This window comes from Camellia sinensis, chromosome 5 (genome assembly GCF_055761805.1).
Source record: "Camellia sinensis isolate YWXY chromosome 5, ASM5576180v1, whole genome shotgun sequence".
NCBI classification, from domain to species: Eukaryota; Viridiplantae; Streptophyta; class Magnoliopsida; order Ericales; family Theaceae; genus Camellia; species Camellia sinensis.
In genome coordinates this window covers 159,673,075-159,694,476 of record NC_138965.1, presented here as the reverse complement: position 1 = coordinate 159,694,476, position 21,402 = coordinate 159,673,075, and the positions used below count along the sequence as shown (strand labels likewise).

Below are 21,402 nucleotides of genomic sequence, written 5' to 3'. Positions count from 1 at the left end.
TGATCATCAATCACAAAATGAGGTTAAAATTGCATCCAAGGAAATGATTATATGAGCTTTGAACAAGGCTAGCAGGTATGTTTGTGGGTGATTTGGAAAATTGGTTAAAAGTTGATTTTTTGATTTTTTTTGGATTTTTTTATCTTTTTGTGTGTAAAAAATATAAGAGGTGATATAGTTCAAAATAGATTAAAAGTTAAAAGTTAGGCTTTAGCTAACTTTTCAAATTGCCAAACCCCATAAGAGATGAGATTAGATCAACAATCTTGAGGTAATATTGAAATCATGTTTGGTTGTACTAAAATATCAAGGAATTGTTAATTTTTACATAATTTTATAAATTTAATAACTAATTAATACCATCACAATACACACAAATAAACACATTTTATTTTATATTTTTAATTTAATACTATCGTACTAATAATTCCATCATAATTTTACTGTATTTATAATTTCATTCCTACCTACAATAATCAAATATGACCGATGTGTGCTTTAAATGCAAGTGTTCCACTATCGGGTCTAATCCGTTTTAGGGTTGTTTTAGAAAGTTGGTAAAAAATTAGTTTTTAGCTTTTTATCAAGCTTTTTGACTTTTTTGAAAGTGATTTGGGAAGTTGATAAAAAGCTGATTTTTTGCTTTTTAATTTAATATTTATTTATGGTGTCAAATCAAATGAAAATGACCAAAATATCTTTACCCAACATAAGAAATTTATTTATTTATTTTTCATAGGCCTTAATTTGTAATTTTAGGACCGCGTTTTTAGCGCTTCCCAAAGAAATTTTGTTGCATTTTTGACAACCACATTTTTAGATATTTTATAAAAAAACGTGACTTTTTACTATGTTCCCAAAATGACACCTAATCTCATATGGGTTATTTGGCTCTACAAGGACATTACCATTATGGATCTCATATTCAATACTTTTATATTTTAAGTCATTATTCATGAAATTAAAAGAAAAAACACATTGATATCACAGTTACATTAAAAAAAATGATAAATATGATAAATTATTTATTTATTTTTTAAATAAATATAATAAACATGATGTATGAGGTAAATTTTAATTTTGAAAGTTTTATTAATACAAAAAAAAGAATCTTAAAAAAACAAAGAAAGTGAGAGAGTTCGTCATTAAAATAAAACAAAAATATTATGAATCTTAAATAATTTATTAAATTTTTTATCAAATCTCTTAAATAAATGTAGGACAAGCTCATATGTGCATAAATTCTATATTTATGTAAGATATTTAATAAATAATGTGGAGCCTAAAAGAAAAAAAAAAAAAAAAACCGGAACTAAAGCGCTTTACACTGAGAAAGGGAGAGAGAGTTTGTAGAGAGAGAGAGAATGGAAAAGGAACAAGCGACGCCGCTGCCGTCGGGGCTATACGGAAGAGGAGGACAGAGAGGCGGCGGCGGAAAGTTCAGGAAACCACCGATTCGGAGGCCTCCGGCGACTCCCTACGACCGTCCGCTGCCCAATCAATCCCAAGTCGCCGCCCAGCGCCCCGACGGCGGCTGGTTGTCCAAGCTCGTCGATCCCGCCTACCGCCTCATCTCCGACGGCGCCACCAGAATCTTTCCTTCCTTCTTCTCCAAATCACCTCTCGCCACCCCCTCAATCTCCCAAAATCACGGTCAGCCATATATATATATATATGTCTGTGTACATTATGTATATGCATTTTTAAAGCTCAGGGTTTTGAAATTTCAGATATTTCAGAATGTGATAGTTTTGTGCATGTTTTCTATATAAAAGTTGGGACATTTTTCATTGTTTTGTGTATGTTTTTGCTAAATAATTATGGGATTGGTGCTGTTTTGAGTTTGGGTTTATTAGGGTTGATTTGTATCAAGAGATGCAAATTTAATTGCTAAACACATATACTTCCCTACCTTATAGTGTAATCATACAACTATATGTATTACTTTTTTGGTTCTTTTTGAACAAGTGATGAGCTTTATGAGCTTGCTTTCTACACTAGAAAGAACCTTTATTTTGTGGATTTTGGGTTTCAAGATTTGCTGATGCAACATAGCGTAGTTAGTGCATGTGATTAGTTGAGCAAAGCCCTATGCTTGAAGAATTTTGAACAAGACTAAGTGAGTGTTGGCCAGCCAAAATTTCTATTAATCCTAAGCCAAAATTGAGATAACCTTGTGTTCATGAACCGAAAGCCTAGGAGTAGCTTGTTTGATTTGGTTATTTTACGGCCTTAAATTTCAGTTTGCTGTGTTGCATACTTCTTAGAATTTATGGAATGTGGAAGCATACCTTTTGTGAAAGTGCCAACTGGTGCAATGCATAATCTGACTTTAGTTGAATGCTGGGTATTGAATTCATGAGGAAAAAAATTATCAAAATGGTTTTGGAGATTACTTATATTATGAGAAGCCTAGATTCTTGTAGGAAAGTATTATACTCTTGAAGCTGGTGATGGATACTTTCCAAATTTGGTCATTAAGGATGTGACTAGGGCTGGAGCCAGGATTTTTGTTCTGTGGGGGTAAAATTATACTTCCAGTGATCAAAAGAAAGCAAGTTGAGTTAGCAACATATATGTAAAGGGTTGTTCCTAATACTTAGAAAGGATATTCATTTTCATAATTTCAGTGGGGACAGTTTCATAATCTCAATTGGGACAATTTTGCAAAACAATTTTAAAGTTATACGTAACTATACATATAAAAATGAAATTTTTTCAAGCAGTTGCCCCCACTTGCCCTCATGTTCCTCCACCTTTGGATGTGACAGACAACTTCTAATGTGCATAGGATAATGGGGAATCACCAAAACATGGGTTACTTTCCCAATTATATCAGGAGGGAAGAGGTTCTTGTAAATTTGAATAATAACCTTATGACAAAGAGGTTTTGAATTGTAGCAATTCATGAAGAAATTGGAAGGTGTGAAGATTTTATGCTGTCATGGTTTCAGTTCAGGCACATGACTAAGGAAGCTAGCTGGATGTGTGTATTGATTATATTAGGATACCATTATATTCAATGGAAAGAGTATAGTTTTCTGAAATCTTTTCACAAGAGCTATAGTTATTTTCTCAGACAGTGATTTTAAATAGATTTGGATAAAGTACAATAGCAGTTACAGGTGATAAACTAGTTAATATAACTTACGAATTACAAAATCTTCTCCAACACTTCTCTTGGAATTTCATGTAGGTTCAACTCTTGTTAAAATAAGGAAGAAGATTAGTTATTTCTTGTTGCCATGTTCTGGGGTTTGGATTGTGCCAAAGCCTTTGGGTGTTAGTCAAAACAATTGTGAATGTTTGAAGAGATGGCAGTAATGCAGTCATTGCCATTCTTTGGTGACTTGAGGTGAACTTGTGGTTATAGTTTTGCTTGTACTTTTCATTATCCGGCATCAATGCAATGAAGATGTGTTTGAAGTCTTTCTTGGTTGGTGAATCTGATCAGTCCATTGCCTCATTGTCACTTGTCACACATATTAGAACCGTGGTAATCGACTCTTATTTGTGGCCTTATGAAGGTCCTCCTCCATCTCCATCTCCATCTCCATCTTAAAACTTTGAAATTCGTTATGTTTTTTACTATTCATTTTGTTCTCTTCTTAGGTGCGACTGTTATTTCTAAGACTTGTTTACATCAGCTATTTTGATTATTATACCGTTATTTGTCTTCAATGAGAAGGATAAGGCCTCGTTTGGGAACATGCTAATTTAGTAACTTTTTGGCTATTTGGTTAAAATATGAGCTAAAAAAAACTAGTATGTTTGGGATGACTTTTTGACTTTTTACGAAAAGATGTGCAAAAAGTAGAGAGAAAAGAGAATCTTTGACTTTTTGGTATGGGTTGTTGGCTTTTTGACTTTTTTAGTGACCTTTTGGCTTTTTGACTAAAAAAGTCACTTGCCAAACGAGGCTTAGTGCCCTCGAACTTTCATTTTTCCTACATGCATACATTGCTCTGATATTTTTTTTGGGGGGGTTAAATAGACAAAAAAACTAGACTATTTTAATTGGATAAATTGCATTGGTAGTCCCTGTATTTTGCCTCTCGTGTCATTTTTGTCCCTATCATTTCAATTAGCTCGATTTTGACCTTTAATTTTAGATTTTTTGTCAATTTGGTATAATTGTGTTAAAATCCACCTACTCTCCACCTACTTCACCCACTTAAACCTACTCCACTAAACCTAACCCACTACACCACTACCACCTCACCTACTCCACTAAACCTAACCCACTACACCACTACCACCTCCACTTCACCTACTCCTTACCTACTACACACTCACCCTCTTCTATATATAAGAATCATGAATCATTGTAATAGATATCAATTACAAATATCAATCAATAATACAATCATTTCTCTTTATACATTAAATTTCTACATGGTATCAGAGCAAGTTTAAGACCTTGGTATTTCTCGCTTCACCGGCGGGCGGCAACCTCGCCTTGGCCGCCCGCCGGACCTCAACCTATTCCGCTTATTTTCTACACATACCTTGACTTCTTCAACATTCACCTTCTCATCTCTCCTTAGCATAAAGCACAGGCTCCAACATTTTCTTACACCCCTCCTCCGCTATGTCGGCGGCGGCACCCGCATCATCGTCTAGCCTCTATCGCCCTTCACCTCGCCTCTCATATATCCGTGGTTGTACTCTTACTCGTCGTCGTCGTTGGCGTTTCTGGCGCTGCTTTTCTGCTCGTCACTGCTGTTTTTTTCCCGATTTGCTCTCTCTCTCTTAGCCATGGATTTGGGTGTGGGGTGTAGAGCTGTGGCTCTGTTGTTGGTAGCCATGTTTGCTGGCTTGAAGGTTTCAATGGCAGCAGTGTACAAGGTTGGGGACTCCGCTGGTTGAACCATCATTGGGAATATTGATTACAAGGCCTGGGCTGCTTCCAAGACGTTTCATGTTGGAGATGTCATCATTTTCGAATACAATTTTCAATGTCACGTGTTGCAAGTGCCCCACAAAGAATACCAAGCCTGCAGAAGTGTAAGACAGTAACATGCATCTTCACATACAGCTTGGGTAATGTGTAACTGTCAAAAGCACAAGCTTCTTGGACATCCCTCTCTCTCTCTCCATGGACCCAACATCATCATCATGCACCCACTCTATCTCCCTCTCTCTCATCTTTTCCCACTTTCAAACCCACTTTCATCATATCTCTTCTTTCTCTTAATTTATTCCATCCACGTTCTTTCACCCTTTTCTTTTATTTTAATATATATATATATTTTATTATAATATATTTTCCCTATCCCTTGTTAGTAAGCATCACCCGTTTTCCATTCTCTTATTATTATTTATTTTATATTCCACCAAAAAAAAAAAAAAAAAAAAAATCACACTGCTGTTTTTTCTTATCACCCATCCACAAATATTTTTCTCTATTTTCTTTATCCATTATTTTCTTTTATTTTATTTTTCTTATTAAACAAAACAATACCACAAAATAACACCAACAACATTCCACAACCTTGTCATTTTATTCATATCAGGGGATCAACCCCGATCACACTTTTACATCAAAAAAAAAAAAAAAAAAAAAACCCACACAAACAAAAACAAAACTACCACACCCCCACAGTGGGATTTTTCTTCTCTACTCAGCCGCCGGTCTTTTCTTCTTGCCTCCGTCCTGGGCGGCTCTTGCCGGTGTTGCCTCCGTGTTTCCCACTCCACTGGGCACGATCACTCCACCCTGCTCCTCCACTACAGCATATGGTGGACCTCCAAATCGGAACATCACGGTGGCCTTCCGCTTCAGCTCCTTGTTTTCTGCCTTTAGCACACTTATCTCTGCTCGCGCATCCTTATACATGCGTTGGAGCAGAGCCAGTTGGGCGTTTAGCTGCTGCACCTCATTTGTTCTACTCTGCAGCCGATTCGACAAATTTGTAATCGCAGTCATGGTTTCCACACATGACTTCAATGTATACTGATTGGCCTCCACATCCGACTGCACTGCCATTCTTTGCTCCACAGACCGCATAGGAAAGTTCAACGGAGCAAACTCCGGGGCGCTTGGTTGAGGTTCCAGTGCCACCGCACCAGTTATCTCTCTTGTTGACTCGTTGAGGTCGGGAAAGAGAGTGAGCAGACCACGGGACGAAGAGGCCATATTCTGGGTAGCTGAACGGGAAGACGAGGCCATGTTATGGGTTGCTAAGTGTTTCAGAGAAAGGTTGGTTACAGAATGGCAACAGAGTGTTCCAGAATCTCTTTCTCAGAAACGGAAGAGTTTTTTCAAAGAATTTTCGGCGGTTTCAGACTGGTTTGCACAGCCTCCGCCTCAACCTTGGTTAAATAGCCGAGGCCGACACGCCACTCTGTCACTCACGTGCCTCGCCGCGTCTCCGGCTCACCTTTTGATGGCTCGACGCTTTCTGTCAGGCACGCCTTTTGATGAAGTGGACGCGCCTTTTGAGGGCGCGACTTTTGAGGGCTCACTATATATATCCATATATATATATATTTGGGCAGCCTATATACACCATCATACAGTGTATTTTTTATGGGTCCGACAAGACTCTGTAAACTGTCCCGACATTGATTCCGGTTAGTTTCTACAAGGGTCCGACAAGACTCTGTAAACTGTCCCGACATTGATTCCGGTTAGCTCCTTCATGGGTCCGACAAGACTCTGTAAACTATCCCGACATTGATTCCGGTTAGTTTCTACAAGGGTCCAGCAAGACTCCGTAAACTGTCACAACATTGTCTGCTACAACGGTCCGACATGACCCCATAAACTGTCTTCTACAACGGTCCGACATGACCCCATAAACTGTCTTCTACACCGTTATGACACCACCATACAGTGTCCTCTACAACGTTATGACACCCCCATACAGTGTCCTCTACAACGTTATGACACCACCATCCAGTGTCTTCACCAATGGTCTGACACGACCATACAGTGTCTCCTATCCTCTTTTATTTTCTTATTTTGTTACTCTCTCCAAACTCAAGTTGGTTAGTTCCTATCCCCCTTGAGTTTGCGGGGGGCTGTTAAAATCCACCTACTCTCCACCTACTTCACCCACTTAAACCTACTCCACTAAACCTAACCCACTACACCACTACCACCTCACCTACTCCACTAAACCTAACCCACTACACCACTACCACCTCCACTTCACCTACTCCTTACCTACTACACACTCACCCTCTTCTATATATAAGAATCATGAATCATTGTAATAGATATCAATTACAAATATCAATCAATAATACAATCATTTCTCTTTATACATTAAATTTCTACAAATTGTTAATCTTGATTAAGGTTTTTGAACGAAAAAAGTTATCGTTAAGTTGAACAAGTTTATAATTTTGCCTATAAAAGTATGACACATGTTGCTTATGTGCACAATTTTCATAAAAAAACACTAACAATTGTAATCTATTGGATTAAATTGAGACAAAATCATAAATTTAAGGTCACAATTAAGTCAATTGAAATTACAGGGACCAAAGTATGGGGACTACCAATGTAATTTTTCCTTTTAAATTTGTGTTTCGGCCAGTATATATTTTTAATTCAATTTTTTATTGGAGTCATGATGTTCTCTTTCATAAATATATCTTTTTCCCCCTTGTGAATTTATTAGGTTTATGTTTTGATTTAGTTATGTACTTTGTCTTCTTGTACTTAGTAAGTTTGTTGTGGAACAGATAATGAGGACATAGAGGTAAAAGAAACAGCCTACGATGATGATCAAGGATGCACTTCAAATGTGAGTTTATGTAATTTCTCATCGTAGTTGTGCCGTCCCATGTCTTTCAAGGACTACAATGCTGTCTACTAAGTGAATAAGACTCTTATTATGTTAGGCTTTTTCTATAATGCAAATATCTGTTTTCCATGGGAAATACTACATATTTGATGTTAAAACTGTGCTCCATGTCATTGTGAAAGATGTCAACTACATGTCCTAGTTAATGCATTTATTATCTGTATATTTATTGTATATTGGAGAAAGAAAAATTAAATAAAGAAAAAGGGAGCTATGCTTTCCCCTATAATGTTATCATTTGTTGAAAGTTGGGAAAGCTGCGCAGGACAAAGTGTATTTTGCGATTCCTCTTCTTTTTCCCACTTCGGAGCTTTTCCTTCCTCAATTTTTCTCGGTTCTTTGTAGTTCCTGCTTTAGAATTGAATTTCGAGCTTCAAGAATATATAATTTGTAAATCCTCCTTTTATTGTTATTATCTTTTTCAAAGTTTGTACAATTGATGGTGATGCTGCCATTGGAAAAATGAAGGTAAAATCTGGAATTTCATAAAGCATGCTTTGGATGTTTTATAAACTTGTTTATGAATAATTTAATTATATATATTATAGGTTGGAATGCTGCTGGACAGATTTAATCGCTTTTTTTTTTAGATTTTAGTAATTTGGGGTAATTGGGTAATTTTTTAAATTGTTACATGGGTTGTACGGGTGATCCATGAATAGTGTTACAGGTCAGCTAATATTATAGGGTCTTATATGTATGCTTTATTAGGTTACTCATCATCGTCATCGTCATTGTTGTGTGTTGGAATACAAACACAACTTGCTTCATCTTCTACTTTGGCATATCTGAGATAGAGATCTATTTGGTTTTGATTGGAATAAAGTTGTTTTTAATTAGTTTTTTGATATTTTTTTGAGTTTAAACTTTCAGTTGATTATAAGGAAATTATTTGAAAACTGTCAAGAATTAAATCTGCAGTATGAAGTATTCGAATCTACTGGAGGAATAAATCCCAGGAAAGGAGCAGACAAATTGAAAGGCAGTTCTGACTTCGATCAACTTGGACCAGACAAAATAAACAACTTACTTGATGGTCCCGACTTTTCGAAAATTGAGCAGCTGGTGAAAGGAAGAAGGTTTTCCAGGTAAAGCATTGTGATTGGAAATCTTCTCTTGTTCTGGATAGCTATGTATGATTCTGGTTTAATGTTATTTTAAATTGAGCTCTTTTCTTTTTAAAAAAAAAAAAAATTTCAGTAATTGTATTGCTTCGGAGCAGTGTTACCAGAAAACATTGACACACTAGCGAATTACGTTTTGGAATGCACGTTCCGAACATAGTACACATTCGTTTCAAAACAAATAAATTTGGCATTCCCAATAGTTTGTTTTAATATATTTTCTTAAGGTTTTTTTAGGAATAAAAAAACAAATCAAATATATTAAACTAAAATCTAGGGTGAGTGAAAATTTAACATTTTACATTCAACTTATCTTTCTGAGTGACTGCTGTTTCCATGCTTGTTTTTGCCACTCCTATAGACCGGGGCTACTATTCTTATATTTTATATTCAACACATAAAAATGAGTCAGAATGTTTATAAAAATGTGTTTCCCTATGATTAATTTGGAAAAATACCTACATTTTATTGGACATTTAATTGTTAAAAAAATTTCTATAGACTAAAAATACCTTAAATTCTTCAAGTGTAAACTATACAAGCTTGCCTACCTTATCATACCACAATTTAGAGCATGTGGCGTACTGCGTTCTCGCTTCCGTTCCACTTATTGGAACGATCCACATTCCAGGTAGCATAGCTTGGGAGATGCAATGGAGGTCAAAGGGCTTGCTTTTAATCCATTTGGGTGCCCTTTTGTTGGTGTAAAATATAAATAGTTTTTGTAATGAAGCAAAATTTTTCCCTCGTGTTAGGGAATCGGGGAGCCCACAAGCGCATAGCAACATCGGCCCAATTCATCAGGGAGAAACTCTGGAGTCCACAAATACCATATCAATGCCTAACATACATTATTTGGAACTCATACCCACTTAAAAGTTTAAGTCTATACGTAGAGAGCCCATCCAGTGTATATTAAGACTCATCTCTTTTACTTTTTATCTGATGTGGGATTTTACCTTCACACATGCTCCAACACCTTGGAGATCGGCATGAATCTGTAGTGGATGTCTGTGATGGCTGAGGGAATGATTTGCTATTAGTTTGTTAACTTATGGCATGTTGTATCTGCCAAGTTTGGACAATTTATTTTTTACTCAAGTTGCTATTTTTCACTTCATATATACATATCTATATCTAACTAATGGAGCCACCTGTGTATCTGTGTTTTTTAACCTTGCTTATCTAAACTTGCCAATACTTTGCAGGGATGAGATCAATCATTTGACAGAGATATTAAATTCAAGGGTGGCTGATCTTTCTAAGGTTGATCCAGAGGACAAGAAACCAAACATGGCCACTAGAAGAGAAGGTGAAGAGGCTGTAATGGCCCGTGAAAACCCAAGAACATCTGCTGAAGATAAGCATGATGTATTGAATACAGCTGCACCGGGAACCTCAATGCCTTTGCTTCAATCAGCTGTGAGTATTTTCTCACGACCACCCTGCCCTCGAATCAGTTGCATATGCTTGGTGAATTAGCTTTTTTATGCTAATTCAGACATCCATATATTTTGAACTGCATATGGATATCATGCATTCATCTTTGCTTTAAGAATCTTGTGGTAAACTTTAAATGTAGTCAAATATGAGCTATGGATTTATAATACTTTAAGGAGAACACAGCAGAACAACTTACTGCCATTTCCTTTGAAGTCCAAATGCCAAAAATGATCTAAATTAAATTCAAGCTACTTATATTTTATGGTAAATGACATTATTAACCACCATATTTTTCTCTCATAGTTTCACAGTTGGAAGGAGTTCATGTAATGGTATGATCCAGTTTGTAAATATACATTTTTTCCAATGGATCTGATTTGCTGAAAACTCAGAAAGTGTATTAAGTCGTAAACAATTTTATGAAACTACCAAATGTGTTTTCTCTATTATTTTTAAGTTTTAAAACGCTCTTTTATGAAAAACAGTTTTCAAGAACAATATCAAACAGGCTCTTAAGATTCTCAAAAATAGCAAAATTACGTAATCATAGTGCAGGCATGATCTGTATGAACCTCCTGTCAGTATAAATCCTACTATTTCCCTAATACATATTCTGTTCAATCTTCTAGTCTGGTTTGCTGCCAGCATTTGAAAAAAGGGAAGAAAAGACTACAGAAGAAAAAATAAACCATTTAGAAAGTGGAAAAATTCTTTAAACACATTTTTCTTATTATATCATGCTTTTTTATATCAACCGTTGGTATGTTAAACACTTTCACATACAGCGTGGTTCATTCATGTTAGATACCTGTTTGCACTCACACAATAGACAACACTTATACCTAAATATGTACATACAGAGTATCTTATACCCTTTTCTGTATTGGATCCAATATTTTGAACTTTCTTCAGTACTATGCTGTTAAGCATGGGTACTTCGACAAAAATGCCATACCCGGTACCAAGTACTTATTGGCGTATGGTACTTCTGCATACATACCGGGTACACGAAACACGTATCCAAGTTTTTTTTTCTGAATTTTTGGTGTACCCAGACATACCTAGTGTATACCCAAGTTGTACCGTAGCTCAGTCGAAAAAATATTTTCTACTGCAAAGATTAAATTCCTTTCATTAGACTTCTTTTCTATTTTTAATTTTATACTTAGCATGATTTTAAAATTAAGCTATGGTTTGTAAGTTATTTAATATAATGATATTTAATTTTGGTTTATACCTTTACTTTTGGCATTAAATGTTAATTGTAGGTTAGACCTTAACAAATTAAACCATTTAATCAGTTTTTGCATCACTATAAATTAAAAATAAATATTTTTTTTCAAACGTAGCAAGCCGTATGCTACTTTTTTTGGATTTTACCGTATCGACGTATTTTTGTCATACCGATACCAGTACCCGTGCTCCATAGGTACTGTGTTTATGATTCTTCACTAGAAGCGCACAAATATAAAGAGAGATTTAAATTCATGAATGCAAAATATGAATCCATTGTGGGTAGAAGTTTAGGATTGGCTGTATATATGCTTTCACATCTCTGGATTAGGACAAGGAAAAAATAAAGAAGTACAAATTTCAAAACCCCCTCCCCCTAGGTCACACTCCCCTCCGTTTGGGTAAAACTTCTATCAAACTTTTTATGCAAAACAGGAATAATTTGTTGCATCATAATTTAAAACGAAGAACACAGTACATGGGCGCAAAAAGCTACATGTTAATGGTCCTTGTTCCTAGCCAAAAAAAGAGGGAAAAAGGTCCTTGGTATGCTTAAAGGGCCAAAAAATTCATTATTTGAGCCATTCACAAGAGCCTGCAGGTCATTTGACTTGGTGGGACACTTTGTATTAACCAGGGGTTCTGGGTTAAGCTTCTTCCTGGACTTACCAGTTAGACATGGTCTGCAGACCCCTACGTGTATCTAACGGTAATAAGTCTTACTTCCAGTGAGGTCATGTACCCCAGGATACCAAAAAAAGGAGTATAATTCATTGCCTGTTGTTAGAATTGAACAGGTCAATTCACCATATCAGTTGTTGACTCCACAAACTTGTCTTTCCTGTCAACAACTTTATAATGTTTTGTGATTCATGGAACGAATTCTGTAGTATCTAATCTAACTTTAATTTTGATATTAACAGCTGTGGTCGCATTTGAATCGGTTAATAACATTGTATAGGATGCAAAATATTAAGAAAACGAATAACAACTTTTACTCCTTGCATTAAACTTTTCTTTACATCTATTTTTAGAAATATTATGAAATTTTGCAGGTCAAAGAAGAAATTGGTGCTTCACCTGTTGATATTGCAAGAGCTTATATGGGCAGTCGAGTATCAGAAGTTGGTGCTGATTTTAAGAGGATAATATCCAAAGATGAAAGAGATGTACTACACGCTGATGGATTTGCATCTGAGCCATTAATTCCATCACCTTCAGCTAAGTCATCTGTGTGTTGGCCAGGTGCCATGGTACAAGATCAGCATGGTTATTCAACCCCGCAAAGCATAAATAGCAGTAGCAGATACAGGCTTCATAACTTTCCACGAACTCCATATTCCAGAACTATATATTCGATGTCCAAGTCCAAGGTATGTGGAATTGAATTTTTTAGGGAGATGTATGAACATAATTTTATGTAGTTTTAAGTATCTCCTTTTGCATGCTGGTGATACTTGTTTTTCTTTTCGTGTTGTTAGCTGACTCATTCGCAAGCTGATAAGAATAGGTACTTGTACATATCGTCAAGTCCCCGGCAGCAACCTCAAACTCCTCTCTATGAACAGGTAGATTGGATCTTACTTTGGTCTTCATAAGATTTACGGTAATAATGATTTGTTTTTCTTCTAAGATGTGCCATCAAGCTTGTCGAATTTAGTTTGTATTTCGGAACATTTTCCTGTTAATCTGATATATTTGGTTATAATATGATTCCTTTCCATCTGATATTTATGTGAAAAATCATTGAAAGGAATTGAAACTTCCAAGTTCTCCTTTCTTTTTCATTTGCTTGCTCCTGACTCCTTTTTATTATTATAAAAGCAGCATTTTCAACCATTTTTTCTGCTTGGCATATTTACAACTATACCCTTGATAATTCCATACACTAATTCATCTCCTTTCTAGTGTTCCTTCTTTTTTGCTTATTTGGCCTTAACTTTTAATACTTGCTTTTGTATCCCTACCACTTGAATCTGATGACCCTTGACCCCTCTTTCATTGTGACAATCGGTTTTGCTTTATATTTAGGTATCTATAGTTTCCAATCCTGGATGAATTGAAACAACCTACTTAATTTAAACAAAAAATGCTAGTAATTGAGTATAATAATAATTCAGTTTATACACTCATTGTTTGATATGCTAATTCTAAAAACTAATGGCAAGCCAAGTGTTAGAAGAGGTGAGATTGAAAGGCAGAGATGAGAGTGAGCAAGCAGATCTTGTGGTTTCTGATGTGTATTTATGAACTCATCTGCATTCAAACTTGGCCATAACAAAGCTCACTGCTCACCCCAGCAAACTTATGGCCTCCTTTAGTGGCATTGGCATTGCTGTTGCAGCCACCGCTGGCCTGAAATTGCTGCTGTTTTCACCACAAACATCTCCAGTGTGTACCCAATGTGCAAGATATTTTGCATGAGGGTATTCTTGAACTTTCCTATCACCAGCTGAACCTAGGAATCACTAAAAGCCTACGGGCATTGTGTGAGTAACATCCATGAGTAGTTTTTCCTTCTGTAAATGACAGCTATCTTTTTGTAGACATGAACTCTACTAAATAAAAAAGAAACTGAAGTTGGCAGTTCACAAGCTATGACAATTCTGAAAACTTGATTTTTTTTTTTCACCCCAGTATCGACCTTATCACTGATATTGCTCCTGTTTGCATTAGTTCCCAGCATGATGGCTATGGGATGAGATTTGTAATGACATCATATTTAAATGTCTGTAGCTCTAGAAATTAGTAAAAATTAATTATATGTAGCCATCATCAATCAGAGGACATCTACAACAATGTCTGAAGTTAGACACCCTTCTAGAGAATCTTTTGAGAAGAAGCTGCAGTTAAAAAGTCATGTTAGGGGATTCACACAGAATTGCAAACAAATTTCCAGAGTGCGAAATAGCATACCCAACCAATTATGTTGTTCCAGTATAATGTTCTTGCTAATGCTTATTGAGCCTGATCAGATTAGGTGTGACTGTAGAAGGGTACCTGCTGTTTTGAGAGTTCTATTGGAAGATTCTAATTATATAAACGAAGTTTATTGTTTCTTTTGTTAATAAGTTTTTAATGCATTTTTTCCCAATATATTATGCAATTTGTTATTCAAGATTATACAGGCAGGTTTATTTCCTTTTATTTTATTTATATTTTTTTGCCTCAGGTGATTGGTTTTTTATGTTTTATTCTTAGAAAGAAATGTGTAAGTGAAAATGTAGATTGCGGACTTGTAATTAAATTTAAAAATAAAGAAGGGCAAATAAGATATATAATAAGTGTAAAACCTTTTTAGAATTAAAGTAGGACTTCATTTCTTAATGATTATATATAGGACTTAATAACCTTTGAAACGGAAAAAGTAGGACTTACTTGTATCCTCTCTATGTATAAAAAATATTTTAATTGGACACTTGAAACTAATTTCTTCAGTTGGTTGGTTGTAAGCTGGACAGATATGTTATTTAAGTAATAAACAGTGCTGTGAGTTGTGTGCTGTTATAGGTAAGGCTTGGTTTGCTGGGTTTGTTCCTGTTCCTTTATATAATGCCTAATAATGAATATTAGGTTACAATTTCCAGACAGAAAATTACAATATAGCATCCATCTTGTATTGATGTGAGCACCTTATAACTTGTGAATTGATTGTTGTACTGCCTGTCCTTTATTAAGTCAAAGGATGAAGTACGTAATGACAGGAATGGATCAGTGGGACCCATTCGTCGTTTACGGCATAAGTTTACATCAGAAGCTCCACCCAGAGGATCTGTGTCTTTTCGTTTATCTCAAAACGGTCCTCCACATGCGGAAAATTCCAGTGCTTCTAAAGGATTCTTGCCTTCTATAAAGAGGAATTTGGAAGCAGGAACAAGCACCACTACAGAGTTCCAGTCCGTAGACAACATGAAAAACAATTCCGAAGTCGGAATCCCAACTCTTCAGACAACGAATCCTGCTGTTAGAGCAATATTGGAGCACCTTGATAGAAACACACCCACACCTAGAGAGAAGTCAGCTGAGTTGCAGCTAGCGACTGCATGCAAGAAATCTCCGTCTTCGGAAGTAGCTAATGCAATGCCTAAAGAACGTACCAGCTTGCCACATTTTGAAGGGTTTAATTTTCATAAGAACACAAGTCTTGTCAACAAGGAATCTTCTGCTCAAGAAAGAAATAGAGGCAACTCAAACTATCAAGTAAAACCTCAGGAGAGAAGTACTAGTGAAGCTACTGATGTTGTGAATAAAGGTATCGAAGCTTTAAGTTCTGTCAACGAAACTCATGATTCTCAAATCAAGGGCACACTTGAGGTACTTCATACATCTCTTAATGCATCTGTTTTGATGAAAGTGAATCATTCTTGTCCTTTACTATTGGGTGATTAATCAATGTGGACACGATAAATGGTTGGCATGTGTTACTACGACCACTAAGTTGGTCCATGCATATTGATAACAGCATTGGACTGCTCTGTGTTTCACTCATATGCATATTGTCATGTCGTGCATCGAGCCTCACCTTCACGAAATCCCAATTATAATTGATAGAATGAAAATATACTGTAGGCTATTGCTATTTTTTGTTGTTGTAGGCTTGACAATGCCTAAAATTTACATTTATCTGTTTGTCATTGACTGTGATTGGTTATGAGCTTATACAGTTTCTATTCACATTTATCTGTTCTTATTTTGATTGATTTGCAAATTGGACAGTTGTTGATACCTTTTGTTGTTTTAAATGTCTTAAGGAAATTTGAAATTTTGTTTGCCCAATGTATTGCTTGTATTTGATTTTTTTTTTTTGTTTTCATCATGATCATTTAAGATCTCTATTATACACTACAAACTTAGATAACATTTGGTTTATTGGAATGAAGTGGAATGGAATGATTATTCCATCAAAATGTCCATTCCCATGTTTGGTTCGAAAAAAAAAAAATAATGGTAAATGCATTACAAAAAGAATCATCTTTCATCATTTGAAGGGAATGGTCATTCCATATGAAAGCCTAAGGAATCATCATTGTCATATCCCAAATTTTATTATTCGGATACATTACCAAAACTTTTAATTTAAGTCCAATTACATAGCGTATATAGGAATAATCATTACACTTGAGTAACTAGAAAATGTTCTCTCTCGAATAATTACAACAATAGTACATGCCCAAAGCTTACGTTGAAATATTCATGTAAATTAATTATAGGAGAAAATGCTCATCAATCCCAAATTACAACACATCTTTCATTCACACTTTATATGACAAATACTTATAAAAGAAAAATAGGCTTCTTAAATTTTAAAACTGGCGTTTCCGACTCCGTTCCTGAAATGGTATAAATAACGTGAGATGAACAAATATGTCTAGTAGGGATCTACAATGATTCTCAACAATAAAGTCAATAGATGTATGCGATCATGAATGCTGAAGGATGATACATAAATAATTAATGTGCCTTCCTATCCTCAAAAATAAAATACACATAGGTAATACATTTCTCATGAAAATTTGCTAACTTTTCAAAGAAAAACTTAGTTCTTGTATAAATTTTGAATAGTCTTTCTTAAAAATCCCTTTTTAACGTTACATAAAGATCTTAGGTCTAGGAACCATGCAGTATTAATAATCGTACGACCCACTAATTGGTCATCACCCCACCATATTCCGCGTAACTTCAATATATACATATATCTACACTCATTTCAACACATATTAAATAACTAATCCATATAAAACAAATCAATTCATTTCCACCTTCTCAAACTTACAAAAATTCAATTCTCCATTTCTAATTATCACCAAACACATACAAATCCCCCTATAATTATCTAGCACAAGTTCACAATCAACAACCGGCTCCATTACTAAGCCATATCAACGAATCACACGCTTTTCCGGGCACTACTCCGGAAGGAATGCAGAACCTCTATCAAGCGCTACGCTTTACCGGTCACAAGTCGGAATGAACGCGGAATCTCCATATATTTCAACAGACCACACGCTTTTTCGGTGGCTACTCTGGAAGGAATGCGAAACCTCTGTAAGGAATGCGAAACCTCTGTTAAGTGCCATGCTTTACTGGTCACAAGCCAGAAGGAAACGGACCCTTAGTCTAATATCATCATGTTATTCATTATTACAACTCGTAGACAAAACTAACAACATCATTCATTATTTCCATTACACATTAATCCAACAACACATCCACCATAAGCATAAAGATTTATCTTTAGAAACAATTACAAATTGTTTTCCATTTCATTCTTTACTTTTCCACATTAACATCAACTCTTTACATTCAATTATATAACACAATTGGTATCATGTACTTCCAAAAACTTTATTAATTCAATTTTCAATAATCAATTTCCCAAACATAACCCTCATATACTAATATTATTTCCACAACAATTAAGTCTCATTATTTATACTCATCTTATCCAATCATACACTGAATTTCAAGAATTTAAAGTCAATTGAAATAAATACTCATTTTTAAAATAAGTCCATAACTAGGGTTAAACAAAATTTAGGACTTTTTACTTTGAGGCACAAAATCATGTTCTAACTACTTAAAACTTCCTTAATCCAACTCAATCTTACATTTAACTCCCTTATTTTGAAAACCCTAACTTTCTTTTCATGCCTTTAAGAAAATATCCTCAACAAGAGGTTTTTACACAAATTATCACCTATCTATCTATAAGAAAATATTATAAAGAAGTAAATAAATCCCTACATGAAGAAAAGAAACTCAAAATTTCAATTTCGATGAAAACGCGATCCGCTCAGATGGATAGAAAGCCCTCTGCGTGCTCTTCGTTTTTATATAAGGAACATGGGGTAGGAAATGAGTAGAAAGGGATGAAAATCAAGTTTGCAGTCTGGAAACCCTTAAAAATGGTGGAATGGAGGAAGAGGAGAGAGAAAGAATATGAAAGAATGAAGAAAAGTGGACCATTTAAAAGCTGCTGATCCTGAACAGATTACTCAAGCGGCTACTTCTGCACTCACGCGTCAGAGACACAATACCGCTCGAGCGACCAACCTTGCGGTCGAGCGAACATCAATAGCTCTCAGAATCTTGGACCTGCAAAAGTACTAGAAGCTTCACAAGACTGCTTGAATGATCATTCTATCGCTCGAGCGATGAGAGAAAAATAAATTTTTTGGAGTGCTACAATCATTCCATCTCATTCCAATCATCCAAATTGAGCATTAAAGTGTTAATTAAAATATAATAAAAATAATAAAGCTGCTAGTGCTGTTATTTTTATCCACCCAATTGGTTTTCTTCGTAGTCTCTATGATTTGCTTTTCTTTGTAGTATTTATCTTGTTCATTGCTTTAGGAATGAGCACTCGGGCTTTACTGTTGTAGTGTTGGTGACGATTTACTTATACCACAGAACATACACGCTTGTCTTTTTTTCTTGTATTTTTGTTCTTTCTGTTATTTTTTATTGTAGTTTTTGAATGTAAGAGTTATCAATGCTATTTTTGATAAGCTCAAAACATGGTCAAGGCTTACATCTATGTTTTACCGACTCACTCAAATTGCATATTTGGCACAAGATGTGCCTTTCTGTATTCATGTTCATTTGCTTGTTATTTGTGTTTGTAATGAAAGAATTGACGTGTGCTACATTGTTGAGAGATCCTATTCAATCAGAATTGTGGCTGGCTGATGTAACTATTGGAGAAATAATTCATGCTGAATAAACTTTCGCTTTTTATAATGTTAAAAACATAATATGCCTTTAGGAAGTACGGACACAGACATGAGACATGGCTATTTTGAAAAAAATCAGTATGTGGACATGGCGGGGATACGGCAAAAGAAACTTTTTTTAATATATTTTTATTTGGTGTGTACATGAATATAATTTTAAGGCACAAAGATATTAGAGGCATCAATGTGTATGTGGGTTTATTTTATTTTTTCATTTTCTTCTCTCTTCGTTTTCATTTATTTTACTTTGATCCCAAATTATCTTTCTAAATTATAAAAATGAAACTCAAAACAATGTCCTCTGGCGTGTCTCAACACAGGATGCTTGTACGTGAAGTGTCCAGTAAAAAAATAAAAAACACGCCACATGTAGCGTCTGACACGTGGACATGCTTGTTCCTGACATGTTGGTGTTCCATACGTGTCTGACACGGACACATCACCCATTTTGAAGTCAGTCCCTCAATAGTCTTGCCTAAATAACATTTATCAAAAAAAAAAAAAAAAAAGTCTTGCCTAAGTCACAGTCAGTACAATACTTAGTTTGTCCAATTGATATGGTCTTATCTATTCTTGGATCTTTTCTTTCTGCCCTCTCTCTTCAAAATATCAGCGGGTCATAATATAATTTGCAAGTACGTGATTTGAACCACACGAACTTACGACTAGTATGGTTTTATTGCAGACGGCTTCCCTGGGGTTCCCTGACAGCAGACAGAAAGGCTTGAACGAGCTTCGGCCTCAAATTAGAGGACAGGGCATTGCAAATATGGCTCCAACCTATGCCGGCTCTGAGTCACTAAAAAAGCCTCCATTCCACCCTACAGGGACGAAGCCAATTTTGGCTTCTATTTTTGTCGACAAGCCAAACCTGAGACGGACCGGTTTTTCAGATAATGGCTCTGGATTCACGTTCCCTGTTTCCGCGTCTTCTGGTGTACTCTCTGAGCCACCAACACCGTCTATCATGCCATCTACTTCAGCCAGTGGGCTGCCTCAACTGAAGGACGGGCCAGCAATTCCATCTTACACTTTTGGCACAAAGAGGTCTACCCCGGCCCTCGTTTTCTCTTTCCCTTCTACAAGCAATGCCTCTATGCAAGATGATGCGTCAAATATTAAGTTCAGCTTTGGATCAGACAAGAGTCGGATATCTTTGAGGTCAGTAGGAAAAGATGCCATTTGCTTTTAACCGTAACAACAATAGCATGCTTAATTCCATCTTCCTTTTTTTTTTTTTTTTCATGAATTTGTGGGATTATGACTGAATAAGTTGTGTTTCATGCTGTTGCCCCATTCTTAGGAAATTTATTTTTATTTTTTTGGAACAAAATTCTTAGAAACCTGACTCATGTTTGATGAACTATAGAACCCTTTTAATGATAGCATTAGAGATTAATGAGTTTGTCAATTATTGAATGTTGATTGTCACTCCCTCAATTTCAAATTGTATCTATTTATTTATTTTTCCATCTTTCCATTTTGGGGGACAACTTAATGGTCACCTATTCGAAAACTTCAGGTATTTCAATCTTATGGTTCTATCATATTATTACATGATTATGACTAGTGTGAAATAATAATTTTAAGGATTTCATATAACAAACAAAAAATACAGGAGCGAGAGTATTGTAAAGATGTGGTCCTAAGGCAATGCATTATGATGGGATTAGAATGTGGTTAGCTTTGATGCATTAGTGAGGTTGGAGCATTTTTTTTTTTTTACTTTCTTACTGACGAGGAACTCTCCAAGGTAGAGTCCCTTTGGATCAATCATTGCTAGATAAACCCCGATGACTACAACTACCCATAAGTCATAGGTATCGGAGACTGATGGACTACCTGACGGGTTGGAGCAGACAATCTTTATTTTATTTTCTTATATATGTATATATTTTGATGGGTGTCTGGAAGCAATCAAACATTCATATATTCATCGAAGTTCTAGCAGTGTGGCCTTTACTGGGCCAACTGAATCTAGGGCACTCCAGGCTTTCTATTGTTGGGCTGTGATGTGTAGAAGAAACTATGTGGCATTAGGCCCAAATG

General features: G+C 35.6%; 1 protein-coding gene across 2 annotated transcripts; it reads left to right on the top strand.

Annotated features, from left to right (window-relative positions):
• The first annotated feature begins 1,256 nt into the window (after positions 1–1,256).
• Positions 1,257–20,764, top strand: LOC114301975 (nucleoporin-like protein). 2 transcript variants are annotated; one of them, XM_028246937.2, is made up of 8 exons: positions 1,257–1,653; positions 7,696–7,757; positions 8,739–8,905; positions 10,150–10,363; positions 12,673–12,990; positions 13,099–13,185; positions 15,296–15,931; positions 20,039–20,764. In XM_028246937.2, exons 1-8 carry the CDS (start codon positions 1,365–1,367, stop codon positions 20,543–20,545), a joined length of 2,280 nt encoding a protein of 759 aa, XP_028102738.2. In that variant the 5' UTR covers positions 1,257–1,364; the 3' UTR covers positions 20,546–20,764. The 2 variants fall into 2 exon arrangements, with proteins under 2 accessions (XP_028102738.2, XP_028102737.2); XM_028246936.2 differs by having other exon boundaries at positions 12,652–12,990.
• The last annotated feature ends 638 nt before the right edge of the window (positions 20,765–21,402 follow it).